The following is a 12849-nucleotide window of genomic DNA, read 5'->3' on the forward strand; positions in this document are numbered from 1 at the left end:
AGGGCATTATTGGTCCAAGTGAGACATGTACTTAGAGCACCGTACTCAGAAGGACAGTTATCAAGTACTTTCTCTGCTAGGCATACTTCCAGGATAAAGAATGAGTATCTCACAGACTTAATACTATTCTCAAGGAGCTTACAGGTTAGCAAAGGTTATGTTCCCAGAAGTCAGTGATTTTCTTCCCTCTGTTCCTTGGCCATAGGCTGCCCCCGATTGTAAATATCATGTCACTATCATTAGAGGAAACTGGCAAGTAAAAGCTCTGGAAAGCTCCAAGTAAACTCATTTCCACCAGTGAGACACATTTCAGAGCACACATTCTGACCTATACATCATCAACATCTTCCCTCGTTCCTAGAGGTGGAAGAGAAGCTAGGTTAGTCCCAAGGGTTTAAGCTATCTTTTCAATATAAAGTAGTTAAAATTACTTCCCTTCCTAAGCATTAAACTACTTATAACTACTTCTCTTTTTACACAATAAGATACCACATAGTATATCCACTTTACGTTTCTTCTTCACAGAGGGTGAATTTTGCACACACAGAGCCATCGTACTTTCACCCCTGGCAGCCAGAGTTCAGTTCACTGTCATGAGATATGAGCAAAGCTACTCAACTCAAACAGGATTTAAATGCACAGGCTTCGTGGTACTAGCATTATCTTATAACTGCCAACCCTAGCAACCACAGGTCACAAAAACCAGTAGTGGATACAGCAGATGCATGGTGAATGGGGGGATTGGGGGACACGTCCCAGAAGGAAAACAAGAAGGGCACGAGGAGGGGGCTGCTGTCCATGGACCATGGATTCCAGTGACCAACAGGCTGATGGGGCTGAGAGATGCGAGGGTGGGAGAGACCCTCACTGGGAGAGGTGTCCAGTCCTCAGACTTGTTTCTGTGAGTTACTGAGTAACTCTGAGGCAGTTATCTAACTTTCTGAGGAGGAGAAAGCAACTGGATGAAGTGGATTATAGATGTCAAGTATCATTGTTAATAAACATTTCTCGTAGGGGAAGGACCCGGGGCTGGGCCCTCAGTCTCTCAGGTGGGAATGGGCTGCTTCTCATCTCCTCACCTAGGAATTAGATAGCTTCTGCTCAGGACAGGGTATTGGACTAAAGGAGAGGCCAAAGGAGACGGCATTCAAAAATGCCAGAACATTTATGTGTTGTGATGGTTGATTTTATGCATGAACTTGACTGAGCCACGAGATGCCCAGAGAGCTGGTAAAATGTTACTTCTGGGTGTCTGTGAGGGCGTTTCCAGAAGAAATTAGCATTTAATCCAAGACTGATTAGAGAAGATGCCCTCACCAGTGTGGATGGGCATCATCCAATCCGCTGAGGGCGTGAGTGGAACAAAAAGGCAGAGGGAGAGCAAATTTGCTCCTCCTTTGAGGAGTCACAGCCATCGCCTTCTGCCCTTGGACATCGGTGCTCCTGGTTTTGGGGCTTTGGACTTGGAATGAATTACGCCACTGCTTTCCTGGTTTTCCAGCCTGCAGCTGGCAGATCATAGGACTTCTTGGCCTCCATAATTGCATGAGTTAATTCCTCTGATAAATCTCCTTTTATATATCTCTATATATCCTTTTGGTTCTGTTTCTCTGGGGAGCGCTAACACACGTGTCTGCCACTCCCTAATTCCTGGTGTTCCCTGTGCACTCCGTGTCCTTTCAACAACTACAAGCTTTATTTGAGGAAGAAACCCTCTAGATTCACGCTTAGCTAAGTGAAGAGGGTAACCAGATCTGCACTTCTCCCTCAGTGTCGCTCCTTGCTTAGTTTAAAAAGCAGGCTTAAGGACTGCAATGTAATCCTCAAGCTCTCCTCATCCACTGACATGTCCATGGTTACAACTTCCTTATCTTCACTTTAGGATGCTTTATGCCAACCTCCAAGGAAGGATAATACCTTAGGTTTCAGAGTCATTGACATCCTAAGTATAACTAAAAATCAGAGGCAAGACTATATGAAGGGGAGGGTCGCTGGGGGTAAGGTGATAAACTCCCAGACTACTTAGAAGACGCAGAAAGTGTTCATGTGGGGAACACAGTCAGATATTTTGTATTATACAGTTTTAAGGTCAATTTGCTCTTGCTAATGAGCTTTCAATGTCCTTGCCTTTTTCAGATCCACCTTCTGCCAACATTTTAATTCAAACTTAAATGCCCAAACACACACACACGTATTTTTTTTCCCTCTCTCCCTCTCCCTCTCTTTCTCAGTGACTTCTGAAAATTTCTGCTTTATACCTATGCAAAGTTTGGAGAAAATACTACTTTTTCCCTCTTGAATTTATTCTCAGCCTACTTCAGATAGGCATTCTATCACTTTCTTTGCAAGTCTCGACACAGTAGATGAGTGAAGTTCTCTTCAGTTCTTAATGACTCTATGGCACTTTCCTCGATATGTGACGTCTTGGTGACTGAGTAAGCTACTCGACAGTCCTAAGCACAGGGACCAGGGCTCAGAAATCCTTTATGCAGAAGACATGTTTTATGTTGGTGATAACTGCAGTACAGCCTCTCGAATCTTCTCAGTGGGCAACCCTTCAACATTTAGGTGACTATATATATTTTTTGTTTTGTTTGTTTGTTTGGGGGTTTTTCTTCGTTTGTTTGATGTGGACCATTTTTAAAGTCTTTATTGAATTTGTTACAATACTGTTTCAGCTTTATGTTTTGGTTTTTGGCCGCGAGGAGTGTGGGATCTTAGCTCCCCGACCAGGGATCGAACCCACACCCCCTGCATTGGAAGGCGAAGTCTTAACCACTGGACCGCCAGGGAAGTCCCTGGGCTGATTATTATAAATGGTCAAAACTCATTCAAAATTGTCTAGTGTTCATGCAGAATAATACTGGTTTTTCTAAAAGCAACAAATAAGGTATTAGAACCATGTATTATTGTTAAATCTGAGCTGGTAATGACGTCACCACAGTCCCTTTCAGTTCTTCAGCAAACTGCTCTTACACAGAGGTGCTGGCCTCACCATGATGGAGGTTAGGGAGGACGGCGGTGCAGGCACTGGTACTGTTCCCACCTGTGCTCGTGCAACGTCCTGTCCATACCAGGTCTCTGGACAGAGCCTGCAGTGGGCACAGCTGAAATGAATGCTGCCTCTGGAGCTCCTAACTTAACTACTGAGATCAGTCAGAACTTTTTCAGCAACCATTCCCATAGCCTTATTTCCTTCCGAGTCCTGCCTCTAGAATCAAATTATGACTTCCCATCGTGGATTCAAAAATCCTTTTTTTCATCTTCAATCCACAGCTCCCTGTTCTGGGAAAGCAGGCTAACTGGTCATTTCCAGTCCAATAATTCACTTTCTCTTTCTATGATCTTCTAAACTTGCAGGCACTTTAGAATCACTTGGGGGAACTTTAAAAAACAAAACATCAAAAAAAACAAAAAAACAAAAAACATCTGGGCTTCCCTGGTGGCGCAGTGGTTGAGAGTCCACCTGCCGATGCAGGGGACGTGGGTTCGTGTCCCGGTCCGGGAGGATCCCACATGCCGCAGAGCGGCTGGGCCCGTGAGCCATGGCTGCTGAGCCTGCGCGTCCGGAGCCTGTGCTCCGCAACGGGAGAGGCCACAACAGTGAGAGGCCCGCGTACCGCAAAAAAAAAAAAAAAAAAAAAAAAAAAAACCAACAAAACAAAACATCTAGGCCCCATCCCAGATGAATCAAATCATGCCAGGGTGAGCCCCGACATAAATATTTTTTTTAGCTCCCCAGGTTATTGTAATGACCGGCCAAGAACAAAGTAGCATAAGAAGGGCTCCCTGCTGTTCCTCAGATCCTTGTCTCAGCCCCACAAATCTCCCTGGGGGCATAAACATCCCAAATTATTACTTACTAATAATAAAAAATGATTGACTAAACTATTCTTGTTCATTGTTTTATTCTACTGTTTACTCATTGAGGTTGGCTTGCAGATATTATTTTTCTTGTATAATTTTTTTTAAACTATAACCTCAAAGCCAAGAACTGATTTGATGTACATAGCTTTACATACATCCTTAATTTTGAATTCTGTTTAAACCAATCTCTCCAGGAATGTGCCTGCCTTTCCAATTTGTTATAATTCCTCATATACATAAAACTGGTTGTCTCGCCTGAGTTGCTGATAGAAGTCAGCACATTATATAGGTCACATTATATATGTCACCCTGATATTTTCTGCATCAAACTTTTTTTCAGTCTCTGCTCACACGTACTTCTGTTCTCTCACTGCTTCCCAAATTGCAGTCTCAGGCTAGCTTCCCCCCAGCACAGGCAAGCAAACTGGAAGTGAAGAAACAGCCACTGCCCAGTCTTGACTGAAGAGAAGCATCATTTAAGTAACATCCAGGAAACTGTTTAACGGATCAACAAGTAATTCTCCTGCACCTACTACATCAACACTTTCTTCTTAGGCTTGCAGTATGTTTCAAAGCACTTTTTAAGACCTTCCCTCATTTGAGCCTCACCACAGCTTAGGTAAACTTGGTAAAGTGTATACTAGCCTCACACTGCGAGTGAGAAAACCAAAGCAAGAGGCTCCCTGACTTCCTTTCCAGGACCTCTTTCATTATGATAATTATTATTCTTATAAAAGCATTAGAAGTGCTATATACAAAACGTTTTACATTACATAAAATATACAGGAAAAAGTAACCACTGAATGACCCCAGCACCCTAGAACAACTATTACTTTGGTGTGTCTTCCTATGCTTAAAAGTGCAGTCAAACACATGCTGTGTATTGAAACGAAATTTTATAGTTTTGCTAGAATTCTGTCAGTTTGTGTGGTTTTGGAGTAATCATAGTATGGTTAGAATGAGACTCTTTAATCTGTAATAACGCATACCTCTCCAAGGTGTTGATTCTGCTGTGTCAAAGGAATCACTCAGTAGGGCAGAATCTGGGGAGAAACCAGACAAGGAAAACAGGACCGGGAAGTAAAATCTTAAGTTCTATGAGTTTAGAGTTGGAAGGGACCTTCTACTACCACCTTGTTCAATCTGCCCTTTAGAATTAGGAAAATGAGATCTACACAGTCTAAGTGGCTTGCTCTGTACCAAGCAGGTAGAGAATGTTAAGCTACAACCAGAATCGTCTGTAATCCGCTCACAGGTGGTCTTCCCACTGCACAATTGTTCGTCAAGCATCCACGTCCCTGACAGCACGTGGCACCAAAGGAATACAAAAGAAGACATGGCCCCAGTTCTTGGGAAGCTTAACTTTTAGACCAGCTTCAAGATTTTACAGTAAATACCGGCTTTGCTAATAGCAGACACAAAGCCACGTAGCCCAATGAGGTTTTACCAAATATTTTATTTGAAATGTAACCTGGCAATTTTAAGAGCATTGCAGCGCAGTACTTTTGAGGCCTCTCTGATTTGACTGTATCTCTCTGCATTCTTCAGTGGGCAGTTGGTCTTAAGGGGCAGAATTATGTTTTGTCTTGAAGAGGCAATTTGACCAAGTTGACAGAAGTCATTGTGTATGTGTGTATAAATAGAATTATGGCCAGAGTTACATATTTAAAAAGAAAGTGGAGCTGGGACAGAAAGGAGGAATAACACCCTAGAAAGTAACAAATTACTTCTTTTGCAAGATACAGAAACAGCACCTTCCAGGTCCTTTACGCAGGGGCCATGAGCTCTGGTCTAGGATGTGCTGATGAAGTAGAAGCCTTTCAAGCAAGCCTGATACAGGTGAAACAGAGTCTTTCCTCTCCTCGCAGTACTAGGAATGCCCCACTGTGCCACCGTTTGCCCATTCCCATGTCAGTCTACCAGGCCCACAGATCCTGGGATCTGGGACCTTCCTGCCTGACTACAGCTGACTGAACCAAGATGCGCATGTAACCCAAGGGCAGCCAGTCCAAGGGTTGGATGGAGACTTCTGTGGCCTGGTATAGAAAGAGGAGCTGGGCCAAATCCCACATGTTAGAGTGTGAACTAAGAAAAGTCAAGAGAATCAGAACCACCTGGTGTCATGGCGCACACAAACTTTTGGGAGCCGGGAGATACAGAAAAGGCAGAGTAAACGAACAGGCTAAATGGAAGCAAAAGATGGAAGGCAAAAGCTGTCATCAAGCAATCACGTGCTTTTGCAGAGCGACCTCAGTTCTCTGCACCTTCCCCTCTCTGGTTGGGCCTGCACCTTTCCTGATGGCTGCCCCCTGACACCTCCGTGTGCCAGGCCCTGTGCTAAGCACTTTCACAGGTTCCCCCCAAACCCTGACACCTCCAAGACATAGCACCATTCTATTTTATAGATAAGGAAACTAGGCTTAGGATGGCTAAATAATATGTTACTTCTTATGATGTCAGGACTTGAACCTAGGTCTGAATCTAGTCCCTGCTTTAAGCCATTAAGCTGTACTAACCCACATGGCATGTCCTTACAAGGCCCAAGCACTCCCTACTCCCATCTCCCACCAAGTTGCCCTAACTTGAGGATCTTTTGCTTGTAAGAGCCTGACACTTCCCAAGTCGAAGAATGTCCTCTGTGTAAAACCCTGCGAGAAGACTGCTTCCTTTGTCGAGTGAAGGGAACAGGGTCAAAGGTGTCCACCGAGCACACAGAAAGAACATATCTCTGATGATAACAGAGTCCCTGGTCTGTGAGAACCTTTCGGGGAGACTTGCTTTTCCTCATCGCTCCTCAGCAGCCCTCAGACAGCTGAGGAGGATGCTCTTTATTGTCTAAGAAGCTACAATGTGGGATGTGGCTGTGGGACAGCATGCCCGGCCCCTCCTCAAGTGGAAACCTGAGCAGAAATTTGGGTTCTCCATCCCAGTCGGAATGAACAGATAAAGGAACTCGGGCCCTCTTTTATCGTCAACAAGACCGTTGCCAACTGAGACAGTGAACGTTTATTACTCCCTAGTAAGCCATAAGGTCTGGTCCTGGTTGAGATAGGCATGGACGCCCAAATATTTTAAAATGCTCCAAAAAGAAGCCCAGCAGAGTCCCCCAACAGAAAGTCCGCAGACTATTACTAACGATGAGGGAAGTTATGTAAAGCTCTGCTGGGAAGTTACGTAAAGTAGCTAGAGCCCAGCCATGGTGTTCCAGTAACAAATACCCAGCAGAAAAGGTCAGAGTCTTCTTTCACTTTCTGGACAATCAACTCCACTTATGTTCACATCTGTGGCTGAGCCAGAGGTTCATCTTACGGTGATAATGAAAAATCTAGTAAGCAAAGAGTGAATCTGGTTACAGTCAACAGCTGGATCCACTCCAAGGAGATGGTGCCTATTTATGTGATAGTACAGACTTCCCAGCCCAGCGGGCAGACTGACGAAGAGCACGTTTCTAGGTTTTCCTCTTTCCCACTGTGTCTGGTCGGGAAGACCAATTCTCAGTTACTGTTAGGTGTATGGTTTGTCTCAGGAGCCCTTGATGGACCACGTTTCTCCACACACTGGAACCTCTCTGTTGGACTTATCTTTTCCACTGGTCTATTTTACTTATCCACTTTTGAATCTTAAGCAAACAAACTCGAATTAAGAGCTGGCCTGGAGTTCTACCTGGTAGAGGACTGGTGGAGGGAAAGGAGACCAGAGTGTACAGTAGCTGAGCCCCGAGTCTGTTCAAGCGCTGAGGACTGGATAACATCTACTTCCATCTTTCTGGCATGATGCTGCCCATTCCCTCTCATTCAGCTTCACGGCTCTTGCCTCACTGGTATTTGAACTCTGTTCACTTCTTGCCAAAGTGCGGGCCCCTGCTGGCTACAGCTCCTTGCAAAAGGGACTGTGGGACCTATCTGCAGCATTTTAATCCACAGGTCTCTTTCATTAATAAGCTCTGTGTCCTCAGTAAACCTCTGAGTAAAGAAGAATTTCCATCTCATCCGTCATCACACCTAGTGTAGGAGTGCCTTCTCCAGCAAACCCTGGCGAATGCTCAAATCCATCTGTTCAGAAAAGGGACCTCACCACACAGAGATCTGACTCTTCTTCCTTTTCATTAGGAAGACCAGGATACAAACCAGAGCTGGATCTCACACTCAGGTTCCTAGTGGGTCACCAGTAAAGCTGGAACCCTGGTTTTGGGATCCCCAGAACCCCCCAATTTTCCATGGTATGGGTCCAGATTCTAGCTAGAAAACTCTTAATCCCATATGCCAGGGCTCTGTTTATCATCTCTCTTGGTTTGTCCCATACCCTTGCCTTTAGACTATAAGTTATGACAGTGGAATAGGTCTCATACACATTTCTTAGGCCTCCCATGATGCTTGGTGTTGAGCATGTCACAGATGTTCTATAAATGTGATTATCCTAAGGATCAGCATGTTCAGAGCTTTCCCAGGAGCAAAGCTAGCTGGGGGTGACACTTTTTTCCTAGTGTAGTTACACATAACTAGGCAGGGTGAGGTTTGGGCTGGGTGATAAGGGAAAAAATGAGTCCTTCCCTTATCATTTCATCAAGAAAGTGTCTTGTCTAAATACTCGCAGACCCTGTCACAGCCATCTCAGGAAGATTCAGGGGAGACAGGAGAGTACAGGTACAAACAACTTTTCTGCCCAAGACTTAGGACTTCTGCATTCTCTGTCTTCTACCTCAGTCTCCAAGCAAGAGTAAAACAACAAATCAAACTGATTTCAGTCAAGTTTCAGCAAGAATGTCGCTGCTTTGATTTTGCTGTCTTATTTTGCTTTGCCTGGATAAAAGCCAGAGATAGAGATAGGATTTTGGCAGGAGAAGGAATGTACAAAATTTTTTTTTTTTTTAATTCTAAAGGTTCACTTTTTTTCCTTTCACCAGCCTCATTTTGCAGATGAAAATCTGAGATCTGTAAAGGGAAAGGGGCCCAACTGCAAAGCCACTTGGGAATGGGACCAGGCTCAGATGCTCCCAGGTGACTGACTGACCCTGACAAGAGAACACACGGTAGCCAAGGTCCCCAGAAGCAAAGCCAGCAGGAAGAGGCTGTCCTCATCCACGCCTGGTGCTTAGCTCTCAGGGGCCTACGAAGTCCCTCAATCTGCCCATCGCCGGGGGGTGGGGTTGGGTGGTGAACAGAAACTCTGCTGGCTCAAGAAAGCGGCATTGCAACTATCATCTCACTACTGAGGAAGTGAAAGGTGACAGTCCATTGGCACTTTCCAAAACTCTGTAATGCTTCTGGAAAGTGCTGTGACCTTTCCTGCTGATGACAGTCAGAATATCAGACGCTGGGAATGGAAAAGCCAGCTTGCTTGCTTGGAAACAATAAGGAAGAATACAACATAAGTGACTCTAAGAAACATGGTTCAGGCACAAACTCTAGGCTCTTCTGTCACTTCTCGGGGATCTCTAGCTTTTAAAGCTGGGGCTGAGAATGCTGCTCCCAAATTTTTAACCAGGACCCCGGCAAAAGTTTCTAGCAGTTTAAATGGCAGTAAAAGCCTGAATGCTTCAAATTAAGCTGGTGAAAGGACTGTTCTCCTTAAGGTTTTAAAAGTCAATTTTTTTGCTCATCCAGTATTAAACAAAATATATTAGAAGAATTAATCTAGGAGACCTAGGAAGGCAGTCTTGAGTCATCGTTTCGGGAGAGACAGTACCCAAGCATGTGAGCCAACTGGAGCCACTGTCTGGGAGGAACAGGAGTGGTGCCCAGGCTTGGGCACTTTCTTCCAGAACCATCCTACCATCAAGGAGGTGATGAAAGGCTCAGTTAAACATTCTCTGCCGCAGAATGGGCTTCAAGCCTTGGAGGCTCTTCCACGCACCTGACTCTACGTACTGATGGATCAACAGAGGCCGAATCTTGCTTTCCAACCTCTCTGCAACATTCTTATAACTTCTGCTTAGGTAATGTTTTTGAAAGATGTGGAAGCTGGGCCCTCTTCCAGGTCTTCCTGGGTTTCACAATGTGCGGCTCTTGTGAAGTTCCGAAACTCAAGCACACCTCTAGTCAAGTGCACAGGACCCCAAATTCACTGACGTGCCAGGCAGGCATTACCACCGGGTTAGCGGGGTGCAGGGGCTTCTGGGCTTGCCTCTTGCCCCGCCGCCAGCACGGCTAACCCTGAAAGGAGAGAGATTTACTAAACCCCGCCTCCAGTCCCTTCCCCATACCACTGATTGGCCTCTAGACCTTCGGTGTTAACGCCCAGGCCAGCGGTTTCGAGCCCAGTTAGGAGGGGGCCCGGGGGGTCCGGCGGCTGTCCAGAGGGGTCACTATGCCCACCACAGCCGCCACCGTGGCCCGAGCGCAGGTGGTCTTTGAGCGTCTGCTTGTAGCGGAAGCTCCTGCCGCACTCGGCGCAGGGGTAGGGCCGCTCGCCCGTGTGGATGCGCTGGTGCTTCATGAGGTGGTGCTTGCGGATGAAGCTCTTGCCGCAGTGAGCACAGCTGAAGGGCCGCTCGCCCGTGTGCAGCCGCCGGTGGTTGAGCAGGTGCTCCTTGCGCATGAAGCTCTTGCTGCAGTCAGGGCAGGGGTACGGCCGCTCGCCCGTGTGGATCATCTGGTGGCGGATCAGGGCCGAGTGGCCGTTGAAGTCGATGCCACACTGAGGGCAGGAGAAGGGCCGCTCCTGCGCGTGGCCCCGCTGGTGGAGCAGCAGGCTGATCTTCAGGCTGAAGCTCCGGCCGCACTGCGCGCACCGGAAGGGCCGCTCGCTGGCGTGGGCTCGCCGGTGGCTGGCCAGGCGCGCCTGGTCGGCGAAGCGCTTGGGGCAGTCGGGGCAGGGGAAGGGGCGCTCGGTGCTGTTGTGGACCCGAAGGTGGTAGGTGAGTCTGGACGGGTGAGTGAAAGTTCTGGCGCAGTGCGGGCAGGTGGGTGGCGTCTCGCTGGCAGGCGGCTGCGGGCCGCGGTCGGCATGCGGGGTAAAGTGCCTGGGGCACTGGGCACAGGGGGCCGGGCGCTCCCCCGTGGGGCCGCATTGGTGGGTCAGCAGCATGTCTTGGCTGAGGCTCTTGCCACAGTGGTGGCACGAGAACACCTGCTCCCCGGCCGGAGGCGGGAGGGGGTAGCTGCCCAGCTGAGTGAAAGTCACTTGTCCCTCAGAAGCTTCGGCCAGCTCGGTGGCTGGACGTCCAAACGGTGCCATGGGCGCAGACTGCGGGCTTTTGAAGGCCACGTCCGGAAACGTATCCTTAGATGCCGCTGGTGGAGAAGAGAAGGTGACGGGCACCTCGGGGCACAGGGAGGCTCTGGCGAGGCCTTCAGCTTTGATGACAAGCTCTTCGTCTGAAAGAAAGGACTCAGAGTCACACCTGTCGACAACAGGTGTCCCAGCAACTCTCCTGTGTCCCTGCCCAGCTCTGACAGGCTGCTCTGAGCTCCCATTGGCCCAGATAAGGAAGTCAGTGGAGGGCTGAGATAATAACCAGGGTGTCTGTAGTCCCCGAGGCCAATGTCGGAGAATTTACTACCGAACCTCTTCAGCGCTCCCCGTTTGGACAGGAAGAACCCTGGCATCAATCTTCCCAGCATTACTTTCATTATGATTCACCTCTGCTCACAGGCTCTGAAATGTTCTCTGTTGCCTATTGTGATTAGGCCTAAAATCACGTATTTATCTAATCTTGTTCCTTTGTATTCTGCCAGGTAAGGCCTTCACTATAGTTAGCTGTCTCTTTACTTTCCTGGAAAATAAAGTACACATTTCTGCTCATATGTCTTTAATCATTCTGCCCTCCCCTTTGTAGAATGCATCTCCTCTCTTCCCATCTTCCCAGATTATACCCAACCACATAGTACCAATTTTCTAAGGCCAATTCTAGCTTCACATCCTAGCTTGCGGGGATCTTCGTTCCCCAACCAGGGATGGAACCCAAGCCCCCTGCAGTGGAAGTGCAGAGTCCTAATCACTGGACCGCCATGGAAGTCCCTTTGCATCCTTCTTTAGGCCTTATCTAAATACCTAAACTAAAACTGATGTGATGTTCTCCGAACTTCTTATTTCTTGTATACAAGTCATCTATCCCACTCACCCTTGACATTTAATAATAGGCATGCCTAGCACTGATATGTGTGTCCCCAATATAAACTTCTTGAAGAGCAGAAACTGTCTTTTTTTTCCCCCAGGGTCTAAGCACAGAGCATAGAAGTTAAACAGGTTGCATTAAGTTGCATAAACGATCATGTCTCTTCTGACCTTGAGATTCTCTTCTGGTTCAGATGGCAAAATATAGATGGTGCTAAATGTCTTAGAAGACGCGTGTTTCTTCTCATGTCACTGTTCTTCCTGAGGGAGAGCTCTTCATTAACATTCCCATTTGTGCCTCTCCCAAGACACTGCTGTCTCCACTGCTTGTCTCTCCCACCCCCTAGCTTTGTTCTGTCCTTTCTGCATGCTCTTCAAATGTTCTGTCCTTCCCCATCCTCATACTTCTGGTGCATCTGTATGCACTTGTTTTTCTTCCTCGGACACTTCTAATTTGTCTTTACACTTAAGAGTATGTTTTCTCACTTAAAATGTATCTTGGTTTGATTTCCGTTTCATTTCTAACTTACTTGAACACGCTTTTTTCCCCCTTTTCCTCATTCCTCACCCACTTCCTTGCATCCACAACCCGACTTCCTCTGCCGTTTCTTCTCAGTGGTCCTGGCATAAGCTGGGTCTGGGCGCCTCAGTACTCACCGGCATAGGTGCTTTTGCACATGTCACTCTCCTTGGGCTCCTGTGGGGTGCCGACCTGGGTCTCTTCCTCTTGTTTAATCCAAGACAGAATATCCGATGTTGAAATGCCAGGCTCTGTTTGTGGGGGAAGAGAATGGCCTTCAGGGCTTGACTCAGAAAGTGGAAATAATCATGTTGGTTTGCTGAATATTACATTTTGCCCAAATATTTATCTCTAATTAACTATAACAACAAAATGAAACTAGCCTTTTAAAAAATGCATATAACATC

General features: G+C 46.9%; 1 protein-coding gene across 3 annotated transcripts in view; it reads right to left on the minus strand.

The window, feature by feature from the left end:
- Positions 1–5303: 5303 nt before the first annotated feature.
- The window catches only part of ZNF398 (zinc finger protein 398), a 28796-nt gene continuing 21250 nt past the window's right edge, over positions 5304–12849 (minus strand). For all 3 annotated transcript variants that reach the window (XM_032643463.1, XM_032643464.1, XM_032643465.1), the window contains 2 exons: positions 12580–12693; positions 5304–11183 (listed from right to left, as the gene is read on the minus strand). In XM_032643463.1, the coding sequence (XP_032499354.1) occupies positions 10039–11183; positions 12580–12693 (1259 nt within the window). In that variant the 3' untranslated portion in view covers positions 5304–10038. The remainder of the gene's footprint in view (positions 11184–12579; positions 12694–12849) is intronic.

This window comes from Phocoena sinus, chromosome 9 (assembly GCF_008692025.1).
Source record: "Phocoena sinus isolate mPhoSin1 chromosome 9, mPhoSin1.pri, whole genome shotgun sequence".
NCBI classification, from domain to species: domain Eukaryota; kingdom Metazoa; phylum Chordata; class Mammalia; order Artiodactyla; family Phocoenidae; genus Phocoena; species Phocoena sinus.